This window comes from Nymphalis io, chromosome 6 (assembly GCF_905147045.1).
Source record: "Nymphalis io chromosome 6, ilAglIoxx1.1, whole genome shotgun sequence".
Lineage (NCBI taxonomy): Eukaryota > Metazoa > Arthropoda > Insecta > Lepidoptera > Nymphalidae > Nymphalis > Nymphalis io.
In genome coordinates this window covers 10,625,784-10,644,417 of record NC_065893.1, presented here as the reverse complement: position 1 = coordinate 10,644,417, position 18,634 = coordinate 10,625,784, and the positions used below count along the sequence as shown (strand labels likewise).

Genomic DNA, 18,634 nt, shown 5'->3' with positions numbered 1-18,634 from the left:
ATCCCATGATGCCTTAATATAGATGGAGTGGGTACCGCTGGTTTTTTGGTGGGTATTCCAGTGCACTCAGCGCCAGTAAGTCCCACCTGTTTAAGTTCATAGAGTTCCACCTAAAGAACAGAACAAAAGTATAACATAAGGATTATATGCTGCATCGGGAAATTGTCAAATATGCAATGGCAACATTGGTTATTTTTAATTTAATTTTACTTTCATCGTAATATTTTGAAGGTCGTGGGATTTCGGACGGATCAATTAAAAATGGATAAGCTTCTCCTTTTTAGATTTAGACCTTCAATAAGTATACTAAGAAGATTTATGTGTACACCTCAAGGCGGAGCAAACCAGCCTACAAGCAGAGACAGTCCTATAGGTGCAAGATACAGACCAAATGAATTTCAAAAATTTATTCTTGTATGGACTAAAAAGTACAAAAGCAAGGCTGAAATACCGAAAGAAGTATCGTACGTAACTTTCAAAATGACCTTAGAATGTTATGCAATTAACAAAAATAAACATTACAATGAATAATATGTTCATCACCTCCATACAAGAATACATTAATTGCAAAAAAAATGGCTAAGTGCTATAAAAACGGAAATAATTATTGCTTTAGTATCAAAGTCAATCCAGGTTAACAGAAGTTTGGGGAAGTACAGTGTCGTATGAATGTTCAAAAACAAACAAACATTAACATCTGTGTTTTACTCATAAACAACCCTAAAGAACAAACGCCAAATTTCAAAACTACTGAACTTTCATCAAACTTCTAATAAATAAGGAATGCCCATCAATATTCCAAAACAATTCCTGTGTGAAATTCCATCCTGTAAAATCCACAGGTTTATTTTCACACAGTTAAGTCATTTTGAATTTTTATCAAGTTAAAGTTTATTAAGTTTTTATAGTTTCTCAGTTCCAAAATTGAAAAATTCACAAAGGACAGGACTTTTGCATAACTTTACAATGTATAGTATAAAAAACTAAATCTCGCCTCAACTATAAAAATTTGTTCCCACAGGTCCTCTATATTACTGCACTACTACTATAAAGTACTATTATAACTACTATTTATATATTATTATTACTATTATATAGGTTCACCATCATTTATAACATTTCATATATATTTTTATTCCAATTATGAATACTAGGTTAACTGTAAAAAAATTATGTAAATAAATAACATAGAAATTACCATAGATAAGTATTTGTAATTTATTGTAGATAATGAGTTTTTATTTCATGCAGTAAGATGTTTTGAAATTTATAAATTACCAATTATAGTTACATTAAATTGCATCATTTATCAATATTAATTAAAAAAATATTATTTCAGTTTAGACTTATTAGAGAGGACTCGAAGTGAAGCAAGAATTAAACTTTCAAACTATCTTATACTCCTCACTATTCTCGCTAGTGTATATGCTGTGTTTTCTGGTAAAGCTGCGGCGAAGAGAGGTGAATCTGTCCAACAAATGAATTTAGACTGGCACAAACAATATGAAGAAGATTACAAAAAGAAGCAAGAAGCTCAGAAAAATTAATCATGTGTAAACTAAAATATTTTTTAAGCTGTGTTACTCCAATAGATATAGGTTAATATTTATTATGAGACATTAACACAACATATTATATAACTTATGTAGAGAAATATAATTTTTAAAAGCAAAAGTAATTTTTTTGTCTTATCATGAAATTGATCCACACATCTCATATTCATAATACTAGTAATAATTTTCTATGTTGAAGAAAACACTATAAATACAAACACTTATAAACTATATATACATTTTATCTAATATTTAGATAAGTCAATATCCAGCAGTGAACTGACAGGTGACAATGTTGATGGTTTTTTTTAATTATTTTAGTTGATCAGTAAGTATCACATTAGTAGTGAAAAAATATTTAACATATTTACTAACCAAGAGGCAAATTAAAAAACAATTGCTTCAAAATCTATTTATATATCTATTTACAGAAAACCCATTATTTAAATGCATGATTATCAGTCTTCATAAGGTATTTGGTTTGTAGTAACTTCTACATTTCTCGGTGAATAGCTTTGTAGTCTTTTCCTTGATTACTTCCTCCACACTTAATTCAGTTTGTAAGAGACGTAACTGCAAAATAAAATAATCATATAACAAACTTCTTTTTACATATATATGTTCAGACTGGCTGAACAATGAAAACAATAAAATAAAAATAATGAAGACTAAAAATATTTAAGATACCCAATTAGAATTTATATTTTATTTTAGTATGATTAGATATGTTTAATATGTAGGTGGCAAGACTTTGTACAAGCCTGCAACTAGATATTTTAGCTCTAAACATTTTATTGTTTTTTTAATCTAAGCATCAATATTTAGTACTGTAACTACAGGCACAAGGAACATATCATCTTTGTTTCCAAGGTTGGTGGCACCTTTGCAATGTAAGGAATTATTAATATTTCTTACATCACCATATCCTGTTGCCAGTACGCACTTAACATCAAGTGGCACATTAGTTTGTTTTGTGGTTTTATCAAATCAAAATGTAGAACTTTTACCTTTCTTTGTTCAGCTTTAAGATTTTTAATAACATCTATGTCATCAGGTTTACTTTCTTTTGCACTCTTTAGTTTTTTAACAGTCTCAGCCGTTGCAACTATACAATTTTTTATAATACTCTCCCTATCACTGTGACCTTTTTGTATCAGATCATATAAATTATGGCAAGCCGATGATGCATCTACTTTAGTTTTAAATGATTCGGTAGGTATTGATGTATTTAAAGTATAAACTATTTTATCATCCAGAACTCGCATCTTTTTCAAGACATCCTGAAAGAAACAAAAACACCTACAAATAAAAACAAATATCAAAATTATGAATGTTGACTATTAGGTTATTTTTAGGTTATGGCGATTGAAATAAAAAATGATATGATAAATATATTTTTTACTTTATGAATAAACGTGTCAACTATTTTTGCATGCATTTATCTAACAAACCTGAAACTCTAAAAAATCTGGACAAATCATTTTAATTCGTATCTTTAATCCGGATACCTATGTACTTATAGTATAAAAAAATAAAAACCATAAACCACAGATATTTAACTGTATCAAATGTCAAATTTAAAACGTAGTGATTTCATACTCTGCTCAAATTTAAATGATCCAAAAATGATAACATCACTACAGTAAAATGTTATTTTCTTTTACTTTTACTGTTCTTTTAGTTTTTTCTTTATTATCTTATATATTTATCTCATAAAGGTGTTTTTATTAATATATAAAACCTATTTCCGTATAAATTGCTGTTGTCTACTTTTGGATTCCTTTTATATAATTTAATTAAAATTGGATAAAAAAATATTTATATAATAATTGAATCAGCATTTGGATTTCGATACTGGAAAAAAGGCAAACGAAATGTATTACAATGACTTATTTTCAATGTTAACTTGTTTTTGTTCAATAAAAGTATACCCTACAAATTATTGTAATGATAAATTGAGTGGAATATAGAACTATAATACTTAACTACTATTAGGTAACAACAAAATAATCTTAACTTCCTTAAACACTATAATATTTGTAATATCTTTTTTTAATCGATTTCACTATCAATGGTACAAAGGAATCGATACTTTTATTAGTATCTGTACAACACTTGAACTATTCTTTCTTTTCGTAACAGAAGTCAAAATGAAGTACGTTTATCATATAATTTTGCATTTTATTAAATCTTCTAAATCACATATTCTTTTATATCGTATTTATATTAATAATGAGGTGAAGTGAATTGTTTTTATGATAAGTGTTTTATTTGCAGGATCGGACTTTGTGCCTACAGTGGTTACAAGATTTATCCTGGCCATGGGAAAACCATGGTTAAAGTGGATGGCAAGGTAAACTTATTTTGTTATTTTGAATAAAGAATAATAAGTCTTTTCAAACATCATTTTGATTAGGTTCATTACAATACATGGACCCTGTGAAATGTAACATAAGCATTGTTTTGGCAAATAGGTTAGAATCTTTCACCGCCAACTAAACGAATATAGATGTAGTCATTCATTTGTAATGATAGGAAACACTGATTAAAATAAAAATTTCTCTTACCCTTAAAATGTGCTGGATAGATTATATTTATTTAAAAAGTAAATAACATACATTCAAGTGCTTAATATATTTTTGTAAACCATATATATATGCTTTAGTTATGTGTAATCTTTCTTCTGCTTAAATAATCTTATTGTTTTCAGACCTTCACATTCTTAAACTCAAAATGTGAAGCTGCACATCTTATGAGGAGAAATCCTCGTAAAGTTACCTGGACTGTGTTGTACAGGTATGCTATATATTATTTAACTAATATAATAAAAATAAACTCAAAAATTTATTCATTATTTTAGACTATATAACAATAACATTAAATAGGATGCATTAAAAATTTATATTTAATTTGTCAACATTGATGTTCTAAACACACTACACACATTTGTAGTGTTTAGACAAAGTTAAAAAGTGTATAAAAATCTTATAATTAGTCTTCTATAGTACTTAATTGAAAATTTTCAAAACTTATTGGGAATTTGCTACATTTATTAAATTGAAGCTCATTCAAATGTTGGTTGGACTACTGGGTGAGTCATGTAGTACATGCGAAAACGATCCCGTGGCTCTCCTCGTTAAGACGGAAAAGGTACAGCTGGTTTTTTAGGTGGTATTCCGATGTTCGGGGCGCACTCGGCGCCTTGGACACCGGCGAACCCAACCTTCCCCCCCCCCACTTCCCGTGGGGGAACCGCGTAATGCGTTTTTCCAGCGAAAAAAATAATTGTCTCATTTCATCAGTAAAATGTTTATAAATTAATTTATGTTTATTTGGATTTATCAAAAATCTTAAATGAATTATAACCAAGATCAATAAACAATATATTTTATAAATATATAACCTTATTAGTTTTATTCTAAAAGAGGAAGTATTAAGGTTATAAACATTTGGCAGGCGCAAGTTCAAGAAAGGTCAAGAAGAAGAGCAGGCCAAGAAGCGCACCAGAAGAACTCAAAAGTTCCAACGTGCTATTGTCGGTGCATCCCTCAGTGATATCATGGCCAAGCGTAACATGAAACCTGAAGTCAGGAAAGCCCAAAGAGAACAGGCTATTAAGTAAGCCCCTTGTTTGTTTTTATAGTATAGTATTTATTTTGTTAATTCATAGATGCAAGGACATTTTAACATTAGGAACATACTTCTAATTCATACTCTAGATACCATGGTGGTGTTGAGTTGTGAAATTATATTTAGTTAACAGGAATAAATGATGTATATCAACAATCAACTTCTAATAAATAATATAGAACAATAGTAATAATGTTAATTAAAATTTTAATTTATATTTGATGTAATTCTTCAAATTCTTTAAATCTTTCTAAAACAAATCAAACACTCAAAGCTAAACTCTAAAATGATAATTTTAATAGTTAATGTATTTTTCTTAGGTACTTTATGGTATCACTTTTCTTAAACAATCATTTGAACTGATGTATCAGGAATATGATAATAATTTAATAGCATTTTAATTACAATTTTCTTTTTTAAATTAGGGCTGCAAAGGAACAGAAGAAATCAACAAAAGCAGCAAAGAAGACCACTGCTCCAGCACCTAAAGCAAAGGCTGCTCCTAAAGCGAAGGCTGCTAAAGTGAGTCAGAAGGCTGCACCACGTGTTGGAGGAAAACGATAAAAACCTTTGTTAAATAAACAATAAACAAAAAAGTGTTGTTTTATTTACTATATTTTGCTTTATTTACAATGTTATGTTTTGTAATAATAATTTAACTGATTTTCATGATTTATATTATGCATGACACATTGAATTTTCACTTAATAATAATTACAATCATAATTGGGTTTTAGTATATAGCAACATACACCTAATTTTAACAGAAATATTTAATTGACTTTGAAAAGTTTGTGTATATAACGATATCTTAGCAAACTCAGTTAATTTTCTTTTTTAAATACACGGTTAAGGGGAATCCCATGAATATGGTAATTAACACAAGAGTTGAAAAGTAGAAGAAAAATCGTTTTTTAAGTTGTAAAAAAATGGCTCACGAATTATATAGGTATCTATTTAATTACTCAAAATGAACCTGTCATAAAAAGTATTATAATATCTAGATCAGCGATACTCCTGCGGCCCTTTATTTGTTAACACCTAATAATTTGAACTAAACAACTGCTTGGGGTCAGCACTGCAGTGTTTGAAACGTCATGAAATAATAAAAAAATGTTCAATTTGTAACAATCCCGAAACCTAAGAAATCATTACTTAAATAATTGTTTTTTTGCGGCCCGCGACACTAACACAACACGTAGTAGTTTGTGGCCCTTATATAGGTTGAATATAGCTGAATTAGATGTACTGCTCGCATGTCTAATTTTTTGTACGACTGTAAGGCCTAGCTAAATTTATGTCAAATTTTATATAATGCACTTTAATAGGCACTTTTATAAGTACTCTTTATAGTTTTATACATTCTTGTGCAAGAAATTTTGTAATTATTTGTAGATGAAAAAAAACATTTTATACCACAGCAAGGTCACAAATAATAAAAAAATAAAAACAATGGAAAATATAGGTATTTCAGATTATATAACATTACATAATATTAATAATATGCAAATTGGATGGCCAACTATAAATTAAAATAAGACCTTTATAGTATATATATATATATTATTTATCACAAGAAATTGACAACAGATCAAAAAAAAATCTAGTAATTGATCTGAGTGTTTTAGTAATTGTAGAAGAAAAATGAAAAATTTCAAATAGGAGTAAATTTTTATTTTGTCGTTTACCAAATGGAGTTATTGCATGCTTGTATTACTTTTACATTTTGTATTGGGTGTTGAGATACAATAGTATTTGAATAATAATAAATAACATGAGTTTTTCAAATGACTACTCATCTAATATAATTTCTAGGAAAAGGTTTATGCATTCTTGGCCAAAGTTTCAGCTTTAGCAACAACTTCCTCGATTGGGCCAACCATGTAGAATGCAACTTCAGGTAAATGGTCATACTCTCCTTGAAGAATTTTAGAGAATCCCTTAATGGTTTCCTCAAGAGGTACAAGTTTTCCGGCATGGCCAGTGAAAACCTCAGCTACCTGGAAAGGTTGGGAAAGGAACCTCTGGATCTTACGTGCACGTGCTACAGTCAGCTTGTCTTCTTCAGACAACTCATCCATACCAAGGATAGCAATAATGTCCTGTAGAGATTTGTAGTCTTGTAGAATCTTCTGAACGCCACGTGCTACATTGTAGTGCTCAGCACCAATGATGTTAGGGTCCATAATACGTGAGGTAGAGTCAAGAGGATCTACAGCAGGGTAGATACCCAGTTCAGCAATAGCACGGGACAATACAGTGGTAGCATCCAAGTGAGCGAAGGTGGTAGCAGGAGCAGGGTCAGTCAAGTCATCAGCAGGTACATAAATAGCCTGTACAGAAGTGATAGATCCCTTCTTGGTGGTGGTGATACGTTCCTGCATAGTACCCATGTCAGTGGCAAGGGTGGGTTGGTAACCTACAGCAGAAGGAATACGACCCAGCAACGCAGATACCTCTGAACCAGCCTGGGTGAATCTGAAAATGTTATCAATGAAAAGTAGTACATCCTGTCCTTCCTGATCACGGAAGTATTCAGCAACCGTCAGTCCTGTGAGAGCGACACGGGCACGCGCGCCAGGGGGCTCGTTCATCTGACCGTACACAAGCGCTACTTTGGATGTCTTGTCTGTCAGGGAAATTACACCTGATTCAATCATCTCGTGGTACAAATCGTTACCTTCGCGAGTGCGCTCTCCTACACCAGCGAATACTGAGTAACCACCGTGGGCCTTAGCAACGTTGTTGATCAGTTCCATAATAAGTACGGTCTTGCCGACACCAGCGCCGCCGAAAAGACCGATCTTACCTCCCTTGGCGTAAGGCGCAAGCAGATCTACGACCTTGATACCAGTTACCAGAATTTCTTGCTCTACAGACATGTCGACGAATGCAGGCGCCTCGGCGTGAATGGCGGCTGTCTTGTCGGTAGGAATTGGACCACGCTCATCGATAGGTTCTCCGATTACATTGATGATACGTCCAAGGGTCTCCGCTCCAACGGGAATACGAATAGGTGAGCCAGAGTCGAGGACGGCCTGTCCACGAACGAGACCCTCTGTACCGTCCATGGCAATGGTACGTACTGTATTTTCACCCAAGTGCTGCGCCACTTCAAGGACGAGCCGAGGGGACCTGTTCTGAACCTCGAGAGCATTAAGGATGGGAGGTAGATTATCCTCAAATTGTACATCTACGACAGCACCGATAACAGCTACCACCTTACCTTGACCTTTTCCTGCTGCTTTGGCTGCATAGTCACGTTTATTCACTAAGGCTCCGGCAACCAAAGGTGTCTTCTCGGTCAAGGAGTTGTTAACTACCGTCCTCGTGGCCAAGAGACCAGCTCTACCAACGGTAGAAAACATGTTCGTTTTTTAAAAGTTTTCGTAGGAATGTACAGCAGTAGATATCTTCTTCTTTTAAAAAATCGGTGCTTGTCGAAGTTTACGTAAGAGGAATAATGACCATAGTGCAGTGATAATTTTTAATTCATGGTTCACATTTCCGTTTCGACTGATAAAAATTGTTTATGGTAATAATCGATTCGTTTATTTTAGTCATAAATATATTTTTTTCTAATTTTTAATTAATAAAAACAGCAAAGCTAGCAAATGTGCCACGGAATGGGTCAGAATTACATCCATTGTTAGAAATATTTAGTAAATAATATATATATCATAATATTTATTTTTCCCAGAAGGACTGATACATGTATATGAAATTCTCATCACTAAGTACTGCTAAATACCATGTTACTTTGTATTGTTAAGTAAAAGTGCCATATCAGTAATACGAGATGTACATAAATTATTATTTATATACTCACGACATACAATTATTATTTCAGTGCATTTACAGTGTAAGGAATTTTTATATAGTTAAACAAAATTATTGCAACTGTAATATTAATAAAACTTGTATTATTATACTACTGCCAATAATCATTTAAAAAGTAAAATATTACCTACATAAATTGTATCTAAAATTTTGGTATTATACAAAATAATGGCAGAGACAGTTGCTATTATTTCCCTGTCAGTTTTGTAATTTAGTTTGTGTCAAACGTGTGTTACTGACTACTGAGCTGTTGAGTACGGTACCTGCTGAGTTCTTTGCTGCCAACCTCACTGTTTTAACAGTAGATTTACTGTTTTCAATAAGAGATCCCTGTTTTTTGTTTTAGTTCAATATTCTACTGTTTTCGGGGGTCCATGTATCAGAATTAAATGTAAGCTTAAAACGCAATATGTAACAGACAATATGATAAACCAAAATAATCCTTAACTCAAGGCAACACAGAAGTTTTTTGTTTGTATCGCGCGTTTACTTCAAAGATCAAATTTCCTCAGATTATGGAACTACGTGCTCTGGCGATTCCCTATTCATTTAACCAGTGCCATTGGTAGATAGTAAAAAAGAACAGCTAAATTTACAGTTCATACATGTAACAAGGATAGGTTAGGCTGTCTGTTGTTTCTGTTAAGAAAGTAAAACCGGGTTCTTTCAAACATTTCTTGTTTGATTTCACTGACGAACAAAGGGTTTGGTGAAATTTTGTATATTTTATAGGAAAAAAGACATTTTAATAATAATGAGTGATTTTTTGTATGAATATTTGAAATAATAATAAATAACTCTACAAGTAATTTATGTTAAATCAAACAGTAAATAATTGCATTTACTAAATAATTCGATTATTCTGAGAAACATTTTTAAGAAGTTACCATTTTACTGTTTTTTTTAAGTTGGATTTGTTTTGCCAAGGTTGGCAACACAGCTACTGACTGATCATCTGTCAGCTGGGCCACTGCCATAATATGTCATAAGTTCAACACGTTTGAACTTTGAAGACTTAACATTTTAAGAAATATTTATATGTGATTTTGTAGTTTTTAATTTTAGGATCGCACACAAGTTCTTTTTGATAATGGAATACATATCACCTGAAAATGAGTTAGTCCCTAATGAGACCCGAATGTAAGTTATTGTTATTAGTATTTTAAAGGTTATATTATCATGAATAACAATTTTAAACAAAAAAGGTTAAGGCATTTACCGATATTTTCCCAAATCGAAAAAAATGTTTAGTATTTTGTCAAAAAGCCAAAATTGAGAACTAATGAGAAACTAAAAATGTATTATAATATTTGAGGAGTATGTCATGTGTTATTTTTCAGATTATGCTGCCAATGCGCAGTGCCAATCGAAGCAAACCCTTCAAATATGTGTGTCGCATGTCTGCGGGCTCATGTCGATATCACAGATGGCATACCAAAACAAGCAACCTTGTTTTTTTGCAGAGGCTGCGAAAGGTTAGTGTTTTTATGTGCTTAGTTACTAATAATATATGAGCCATTAAAAAAATAAAAACTCAACTAATTTTATAAATGCTTCACCTTACATTTTGAAACACAACATTTTTTTTAGATACTTACAACCACCATCAGAATGGTTAGTTTGTGCTCTTGAGTCTCGGGAGCTTCTAGCCGTTTGTTTAAAAAGACTTAAAGGTCTTAACCGAGTGAAACTAGTTGATGCTGGCTTTGCTTGGACTGAACCACATTCCAAGAGAATTAAAGTAAGTTCTAATTTAATAATTCGAATCAAATTAACTTAAAGTAATATAATTACTTAAATAATCCACCTACCGGTGGATATATATAATTATGTATTTGCAGTTTTTTTATTTTGTTATTTATTATATTTGTTCCATTGTATACTTAACCATATTAAATTATTAAAAATATATATATATTGCACAACATATAATAATTCTGTTTCAATTAATATTGTGCGCATTAAAAATTTGAATTTGCAATTAAGTTAACTTAATATAAATTGATTAAAGGTAAAACTAACAGTGCAAGGTGAAGTAATGGGTGGAACAGTTCTCCAGCAAACATTCATAGTTGAGTATGTGATTCAGCATCAGATGTGTGATGCTTGTCATCGCTCAGAAGCTCAGGATTATTGGCGTGCCCTGGTACAAGTGCGTCAAAGAGCTAACAACAGAAAGACATTTTACTACTTGGAACAATTGATATTAAGGCACAAGGCTCATGTTAATACACTTGGGATTAAACCTAATTGTGGTAACTTTTTATCTTGCATTTTGTGATTGTTATTAGGAATGCTATAATATTTTTCTTTGTTTATTTAATATTCAAGGAAAACAAACAGTATCATTTCATATAAAGTTAAAAAAAAACAATATTTTATATTATATATACCAGTAAAATTTACCTAACTAATTTAATTATTATCATTTTCATGATGACTTCAGTGTTACTAAAGTTATCATTGGCTTGCAAGCACTAATAATATATTTAATTTGTTAAAAAAATAATTTATAAACATTTCATTTTTTCAGATGGCTTGGACTTTTTCTATGCTACAGAAAACCATGCTCGGAAAATGGTTGATTTTATTCAATCAGTGTTGCCAATTAAATGTCAGCAATCGAAGAAACTGATTTCTCATGATATTCACAGCAATATTTATAACTATAAATTCACATTCAGCGTTGAAATTGTGCCTTTATCCAAGGACAGCGTTGTATGCCTACCTAAGAAGTTGACACAGAGTCTGGGATCGATATCACCAATATGTTTGGTGCAACGTGTGACAAGCACTTTACATTTAATTGATGCATACACTGGACAAGGTATCACACAATTTTTTTTTATATTCTAGGTATATAGTTGGTCAAATGGAGCACCTGATGGTAAGTGGACCTTACCTAATGTGTATTGCAAGGAATATAAACCACTCCTTGAACCATTGCAGCACTACACACTTATGATATATATGATGTTTTTTTTTTACAATTTCCATTTTTTAACATTGCCATAACATTTATATAGACATGTTAACATGGGAACGTTTTGGCTTGATAGGGTGTTTATCAAACATCTTATATTTACAACAGTGAATGGAGCTCCGGGTGCAAATGGTGCATTTTTAAATGATGTCGGGTAACAATAAAGTTTCCTACATCTGTCAAATTTACCAAACTTTTAAAGATTTAATGGGACAGTGTAATTACAGGCACAAGGAATATAACTGGTGGTAGGGCTTTGTGCAAGCTCGCCTGGGTAGGTACCACCCATTCATCAGATATTCTACCGCAAAACAGCAATACTTGATATTGTTGTGTTCCGGTTAGAAGGGTGAGTGAGCCAGTGTAATTACAGGCGCAAGGGACATAAAATCTTAGTTTCCAAGGTTGGTGACGCATTGGCTATTGTCTAAGGACGTTTGGTGATCACTTACCATATGCTCGTCCGCCTTCCTATTCTATAAAAAAAAAAATATATAATGTACAAGTATATATAGCCACAAATTGTTTGCATTTATATTGTGTTATGAAACCTTGATATCATTTGTGTTAAGCATTTAATTTTCATTCACAAAGTTTAATTACATATATTAATTTGGAGTTAATTTTGCAGTTTGTGATATATCTTCAACCCAATATTGGCGCTATCCGTTCAACCCGATATGTAATCCGAAACAGTTGGTGGAATATATTGTTATGGATATTGATATATTGAAAGAACATGTAGGTATTTTTGCATATTTTTAATTTTAATTTAATTTTTTATGTTATTTTATTTTTGTTAGGAAACAAACAGTATAATATTTCATTAAATAAACCAATTAATTCCAGGACATAAACCATCAAAGTTTCCACTTAAAAATAGTACAGTGCAGAGACAAGTTTAAATAACATTCTTGTTCACTTTCTATCGGCTATGAGTCCCAAGTTGTAAATCAATAATAAAATATTTTTTTACAGGAAAAGAAAACTTTCCCAGGCCAAGGCATGGTATCTAACAAACACGTTATAGCAGATGTATGGGTTGTGAAAGCGAGCGAACTTGGCCTAGATATAAGTCCAGTGCATACAAAAACACATTTAGGACATATATTGAAGCCGGGTGACACTGTATTGGGGTAAGATATAAACAAGTAATTGAATAAACAATGAAAAAGATTTATGTTGAATCTGAATTTTATGTTTAAAGATTTTATTATATTGACCTTAAGATTTCAGCAATAATATTTAATCGTGAATTATTCTTGTTTTTAATTTTTTTATGGGATCTATTTTTATTTTGTTCGGGCAATACATATGTCCACTTATTTAATGTAGACATTTTCTCATGTGGCCAATCTATGCATTGTATTTGTGCCGTCAGCACATCGCCTTTTTAGTCGTACTCCATATTTGGCATGACGAGATCATAACAATTTCTTATTCGAATATTGTAATACATTAATCAATCAGTCAGTACTCTGTACTCAAACAATTGTGACGTGTCGTAAATAAATATATATCATTCCTTCGGTCTTTGAGTATTGGTTAGCTTCATACCTGGATCCGTCTCTCAACAATATACGCCTCAGTATCTCAATATAGCCTACACGCCAAATATTAAAAAAAAACGGGTCTTTAACTCACCATCACCATGAAAAATTACAAAGACGCGTAGTTCAATTATAATTTTTTTTAAATAATATAGATACAATTTGGGTGAATCAAATGTGAACGATGTCCACCTGGAAAAATTGGACCGCAGCTTAATCCCAGACGTGTATCTCGTGAAGAAGCACTACGGAGAGAAAGCGGCTCGAAGACGCGCGCGCGCCTGGAAGCTGCGACACATGCACGAGCAGCCCGTCTCCGTCAACGACGAGTGAGTACACACCGCTGTCTCAATTGGTGACAATTCTACTAACAAATTGTCAAATTATCGCAATCGAATCGAAATGTTATCGTTTAATCGTTTTCCTATTAAACTAATACAACGATACAGTTGCGGTTCGGTCGAAGTTGGATCAGAATAGAATTGGGAACATATCGTAAAGTATATAAATTAGCAGAATGGGCCCCCCTGGTACACAGTACAGTAACAGTAACAGCCCGTTAATGTCTCACTGCTGGGCTAAGGCCTCCTCTCCCTTTTTGAGGAGAAGGTTTGGAGCTTATTCCAACACGCTGCTCCAATGCGAGTGGGTAAAATACACATGTGGCAGAATTTCAATGAAATTAGACACATGCAGGTTTCCTCACGATGTTGTCCTTCACCGTCAAGCACTAGATGAATTATAAACACAAATTAAGCACATGAAAATTCAGTGGTGCTGGTACACGCTCGCGAACTATTATAGCAAAATGGGGAGATACAATAACATATGTACTTACAAATTTCATCCTCTATATAACCCCCTAAGGAGAAGAATTTTGAATTTTTTTTCCTTAGTACTCACCTACGTATACCATATAAGGTCTTCTTGTGCAATTTTTTTTCTTTTTTTACCTTTACCGGCATAAGCTGTCTGTCGTTTATTTTAAAATGTTATTAATTAGTAAGTAAAAAAATATCTTGCTCGATGGATACGATATAAAGAGAAGTATGTTAAATCTAAGCTGGACAAGCCTTGGATAAATTTGTACATAATATTTTTATGTATATAAAATACTTTAAAAAAATCGTCTAGAGTAGGTGAGGGAAAAATTCCAGTGGCGCTCCTCGTTAAGACTGAATGCGTAACGCGTTTTCAGCGTTAAAAAGGTGGGGCCAAAATGGCTTGTAAACCTTAGAAAAATCGATAGTACAAATACGAAAATATCAATCTGTAAAAATAGTAAAAAATATAATATATGACGAGCCGGTTGGCGTGGTTGGTAGATACTTGCCTTTCATGCCTAAGGTTGTGGGTTCGATTCCCACCCAGGACAGACATTTGTGTGCATGAACACGTCTGTTTGTCCTGAGTCTGGGTGTAATTACCTATATAAGTATGTATTTACAAAAGAAAAGTAGTCGAAAAAAAAAACAGTTGTCTCGTTTCCATAGCACAAGCTTTGTACAAGCTTAATTTGGGATCAGATGGCCGTGTGTGAAAAATGTCCTAGGAGATTATTATTATTATTATTATAATATAATATAAATTTATTGTAATATATACATTTTTCGATAATTAATTGGCCAAAGTTGTATAGAAAGATCGTGCCAATACGTGCCACTGTAGGACATGATGTTAATGCCACAAGATAACGGAGTCTAGTCATAAACAGTTTCATGATACTTATGTAATACGACGGCGTTTTTATCTAATCGCATTTAATTTCACGTGCTTAACTCATATCGAATACTTTAATAGAAAAAAAAAAAATAGAAAATAAAACTTTGATCTTGGCCCATTTTTACATATAAAATTATGTTTATGGTAGATTTAAAAAAAAAAACAAACATTTAAATGCTTGCATCTATAGCAATACTGAGTTTGTACAATTGCTTCGTGCATTCACGTAGAACACGTGAAAGTTTACTCTAGAGTATCAGTTTGTTTATATTATTTTTAGTTAATATCACAAAATGCTTGCTCAATATCAAATTCATAAAGGACTTGTATTTCATTTGGAAAAAAAAATGGCTGCATTGGCAAAGACGAATAAATTAAAATATTATTTTTTTTCGCTGAACGTAGTAACATATTAATAAAATACTGAATCGAAATTGATAAGCTAAATACAAACGCATTATATACGTACACTTCCCCGATTCATATAAATTGCTTCTGAAATGTAAAAATAACTTTGTGTTACCCATATCAATATATAATAAGCAAATTTACTGGTGGTAAAGCTTTGTGCAAGCTCGTCTTGGTAGGTACCACCCACTTATCAGATATTCTACCGCAAAACAGTAGTACTTGGTATTGTTGTGTTCCGGTTTAAAGGGTGAGTGAGCCAGTGTAATTACAGGCACAAGGGACATAACATCTTCACCCAAGGTTGGTGGCGCATTGGTGATGTAAGCGATGGTTAACATTTCTTACAATGCCAATGTCTATGGGCGTTGGTGACCACTTACCATCAGGTGGCCCATATGCAAGGCCGCCTTTCTATTCTATAAAAAATACCACTCATCACGATATCTCCTAAACTATCCGCCCGATTAACCTCAAGTTTGTCACAGTTACTCCTTCCCCGACATAGACGCTCACTAAAAACATATTACTCAAATCCTATCCAAAATACATTTTTCTTTTTATCTACCCGTGCGAAGCGGAAACGACTAGCTATTAATAAATAAATAAATAAAGTCTTTATTGCTGTTCTTATTTATACAAATAATAATAATAATATTTTTTCCTTTTGATGTGTCCTAAATTTTTGAAGTAAGATATCGGCTCACGGTCGTCAATCTCCTAGAGCTTGTCTTCCGACCAATACCTCCTCTAGATTTCCATTCTATCCTGTTTTGCTTTGCGAGTCCATGTTGGAACCGCTACTTTTTTAATGTCGTCCTCCCATCTCATAGTTTGTCTACCTCTGTTTCTTTTGCCTACTGGCTATTAATATGATGTAATTCTTTTTTGTACAGTGATTACAACGAGTTTTTGGATGACTTGGAAGAAGATCCAGCCATGAGACAGAACATCAACATCTTTAAAGATGAGAACAAGATACCGGTCGATACCGACGAGATAGACCCGTCATTACCGAGAATCACTCTTGCTGAAATGTTGGATGATTTGATCATCGAAGATGAAGAAATGACAGAAGTTTAATGTTGTAATAAATTACTTTTGCATATTAATGTATTTTAAAATATAAAAATGATAAATACCCTTGTCTATTATTAAAGAATTGGTTGATGCATATACATGTGGCAGATTTTCATCGCAGTCGTAGGTTTCCTTTCGATTTTGTCCGTCACTTCCGAAAACGTGATGAAGTTTCCAACGTTGATGGCGCTTCGGAAGTGTAAGATTAATATTTTTGTTATAATATATAACAATGTCAATGCCTGGGCCCACTTGCGAGGCCGCCTACCTATAACAATAATATAAAAAGAATTATAAACAAAAATATGCATATAAAAAAATAGTTGTGCTTTCTTGGTGGTGTCCTAACCACTGGTCCATATTCATTTTAAATGAAAAAGTATATTATTTTACACGTCGGTTAACATGGTATAAAAACTAATTAAATACGATAAATTAATTAATATGTTATCAATATTATGTTTGTACTTGTAGTATCGCGATCGCGATCTCCGCGTTGTGCATATCTTACAGCACGCCTCACAACTCTGAATGCATTTTATAATAAGTATTTGAACCTCAAAAAGTAGTACTTGTTCATTATATATAAAATAGAAGTCGTTTAAATCAGCCATACAAAGTTATATAGTACATCTTTATGGATATAAAAATCCGGTGTGTTCGTACTTATTCTCCTAAACAACTCGATCACTTTGATGAAATATTTTTATGTACATTATGGAATCCATGGACGATTTGATGAAAGTTGGACCTGATAGGTGGAGCTATCGCTGACATTTTTTTTATTGTATGACATAAAAGCGTCACTCAACATTTTTTTAATAAAATGGGGAGATGTATTTGTTATGTTTATGAGTTGTATAGATGAGTACGAAATTAAAATTTATAGTTTTAAGAGTTAATTGTACAGGACACGCACCAAGTGATTGTTTATTTAAATATTTAGTCTGTTTTATTTTTGTGAGCGTCCGGTTGAAAAGTTACCATATGAAAATTATACATATGAAATTAGCATTTTGTTTCACTGATCACTTTGATTTGATATCTCTTCTTTGGTTAAGATGCAAATTCAAATTTATAAATTCATTTAGCTGGTACATTTGAGTTTTGAAAACAGTCATTTATTTGTTTTTTCCTCATTATTTTTTTCTTTGGTGTCGCTTATTACCGCACAATGGAAAACATGAAATATCGTATATTCCCGAGTACGAGTTCTACCGTGGCACCACTGCTGCAGAAACAGCTCGAAGGATTTATTATGTGTACGGCACTGGCGTCGCAAAAGAAAGCACGGTACGTTTTTGGTTTCAACATTTTCGTTCTGGAAATTTCGACCTTCAGAACCAACCCGGTAGACGGCCGGTGACCAAAGTGGAAAATGAAGAATTAAAGGCTATTGTGGAAGCGGATCCATCACAAAGCACTTCAGAGATAGCTGCAGGCTTCGGGGTAAGTGATAAAACTGTATTAATCCACTTGAAGCAAATCGGGAAAGTAAAAAAACTTGAACGATGGGTACCTCATGAATTGAGTGAATCGAACTTGCAAACACGCGTTTTTTGCTCAACCAACACAATAATGAAGGGATTTTAAATCAAATCATTACTTGTGATGAAAAGTGGATACTGTACGATAATCGGAAGCGCTCGTCGCAATGGCTGAACCCTGGAGACCCAGCCAAATCCTGCCCTAAACGAAAATTGAGTCAGAAAAAGTTACTTGTGAATGTTTGGTGGACTAGCGCCGGTGTCGTTCACTACAGCTGTCTAAAATCTGGCCAAACGATTACGGCAGATAACTATTGTCAGCAACTGCAAACCATGAAGGAAGAACTAGCCGCTAAACAACCGAGATTGGTCAATCGCTCT

At 32.7% G+C, this 18,634-nt stretch overlaps 5 protein-coding genes across 6 annotated transcripts; 3 read left to right on the top strand and 2 right to left on the bottom strand.

Moving 5' to 3' along the window:
• Window positions 1–197: 197 nt before the first annotated feature.
• Window positions 198–1,674, top strand: LOC126769056 (UPF0389 protein GA21628). Its single transcript, XM_050487607.1, has 2 exons — window positions 198–464; window positions 1,340–1,674. Exons 1-2 carry the CDS (start codon window positions 262–264, stop codon window positions 1,545–1,547), a joined length of 411 nt encoding a protein of 136 aa, XP_050343564.1. The 5' UTR covers window positions 198–261; the 3' UTR covers window positions 1,548–1,674.
• A 276-nt stretch (window positions 1,675–1,950) lies between these two features.
• LOC126769057 (protein MIX23) lies at window positions 1,951–3,123 on the bottom strand. Of its 2 annotated transcripts, none has more exons than XM_050487608.1 (3): window positions 3,005–3,123; window positions 2,561–2,833; window positions 1,951–2,126 (listed from the first exon to the last, which is right to left on the bottom strand). In XM_050487608.1, the coding sequence occupies exons 1-3, from the start codon at window positions 3,032–3,034 to the stop codon at window positions 2,019–2,021; spliced, it is 411 nt and encodes a 136-aa protein (XP_050343565.1). In that variant the 5' UTR covers window positions 3,035–3,123; the 3' UTR covers window positions 1,951–2,018. The 2 variants fall into 2 exon arrangements, with proteins under 2 accessions (XP_050343565.1, XP_050343566.1); XM_050487609.1 differs by having other exon boundaries at window positions 2,561–2,852; window positions 3,005–3,094.
• Window positions 3,124–3,625: 502 nt separating this feature from the next.
• On the top strand, window positions 3,626–5,797 carry LOC126769051 (60S ribosomal protein L24). Its single transcript, XM_050487601.1, has 5 exons — window positions 3,626–3,708; window positions 3,831–3,906; window positions 4,264–4,349; window positions 5,010–5,171; window positions 5,609–5,797. The coding sequence occupies exons 1-5, from the start codon at window positions 3,704–3,706 to the stop codon at window positions 5,745–5,747; spliced, it is 468 nt and encodes a 155-aa protein (XP_050343558.1). The 5' UTR covers window positions 3,626–3,703; the 3' UTR covers window positions 5,748–5,797.
• A 1,045-nt stretch (window positions 5,798–6,842) lies between these two features.
• Window positions 6,843–8,661, bottom strand: LOC126768935 (ATP synthase subunit beta, mitochondrial). The gene has a single exon (XM_050487407.1). The coding sequence runs from the start codon at window positions 8,549–8,551 to the stop codon at window positions 7,007–7,009; it is 1,545 nt and encodes a 514-aa protein (XP_050343364.1). The 5' UTR covers window positions 8,552–8,661; the 3' UTR covers window positions 6,843–7,006.
• A 1,325-nt stretch (window positions 8,662–9,986) lies between these two features.
• LOC126768940 (60S ribosomal export protein NMD3) lies at window positions 9,987–16,827 on the top strand. The gene is made up of 9 exons (XM_050487416.1): window positions 9,987–10,163; window positions 10,364–10,498; window positions 10,614–10,764; window positions 11,035–11,278; window positions 11,557–11,850; window positions 12,638–12,747; window positions 12,985–13,142; window positions 13,712–13,885; window positions 16,583–16,827. The coding sequence occupies exons 1-9, from the start codon at window positions 10,114–10,116 to the stop codon at window positions 16,767–16,769; spliced, it is 1,503 nt and encodes a 500-aa protein (XP_050343373.1). The 5' UTR covers window positions 9,987–10,113; the 3' UTR covers window positions 16,770–16,827.
• The last annotated feature ends 1,807 nt before the right edge of the window (window positions 16,828–18,634 follow it).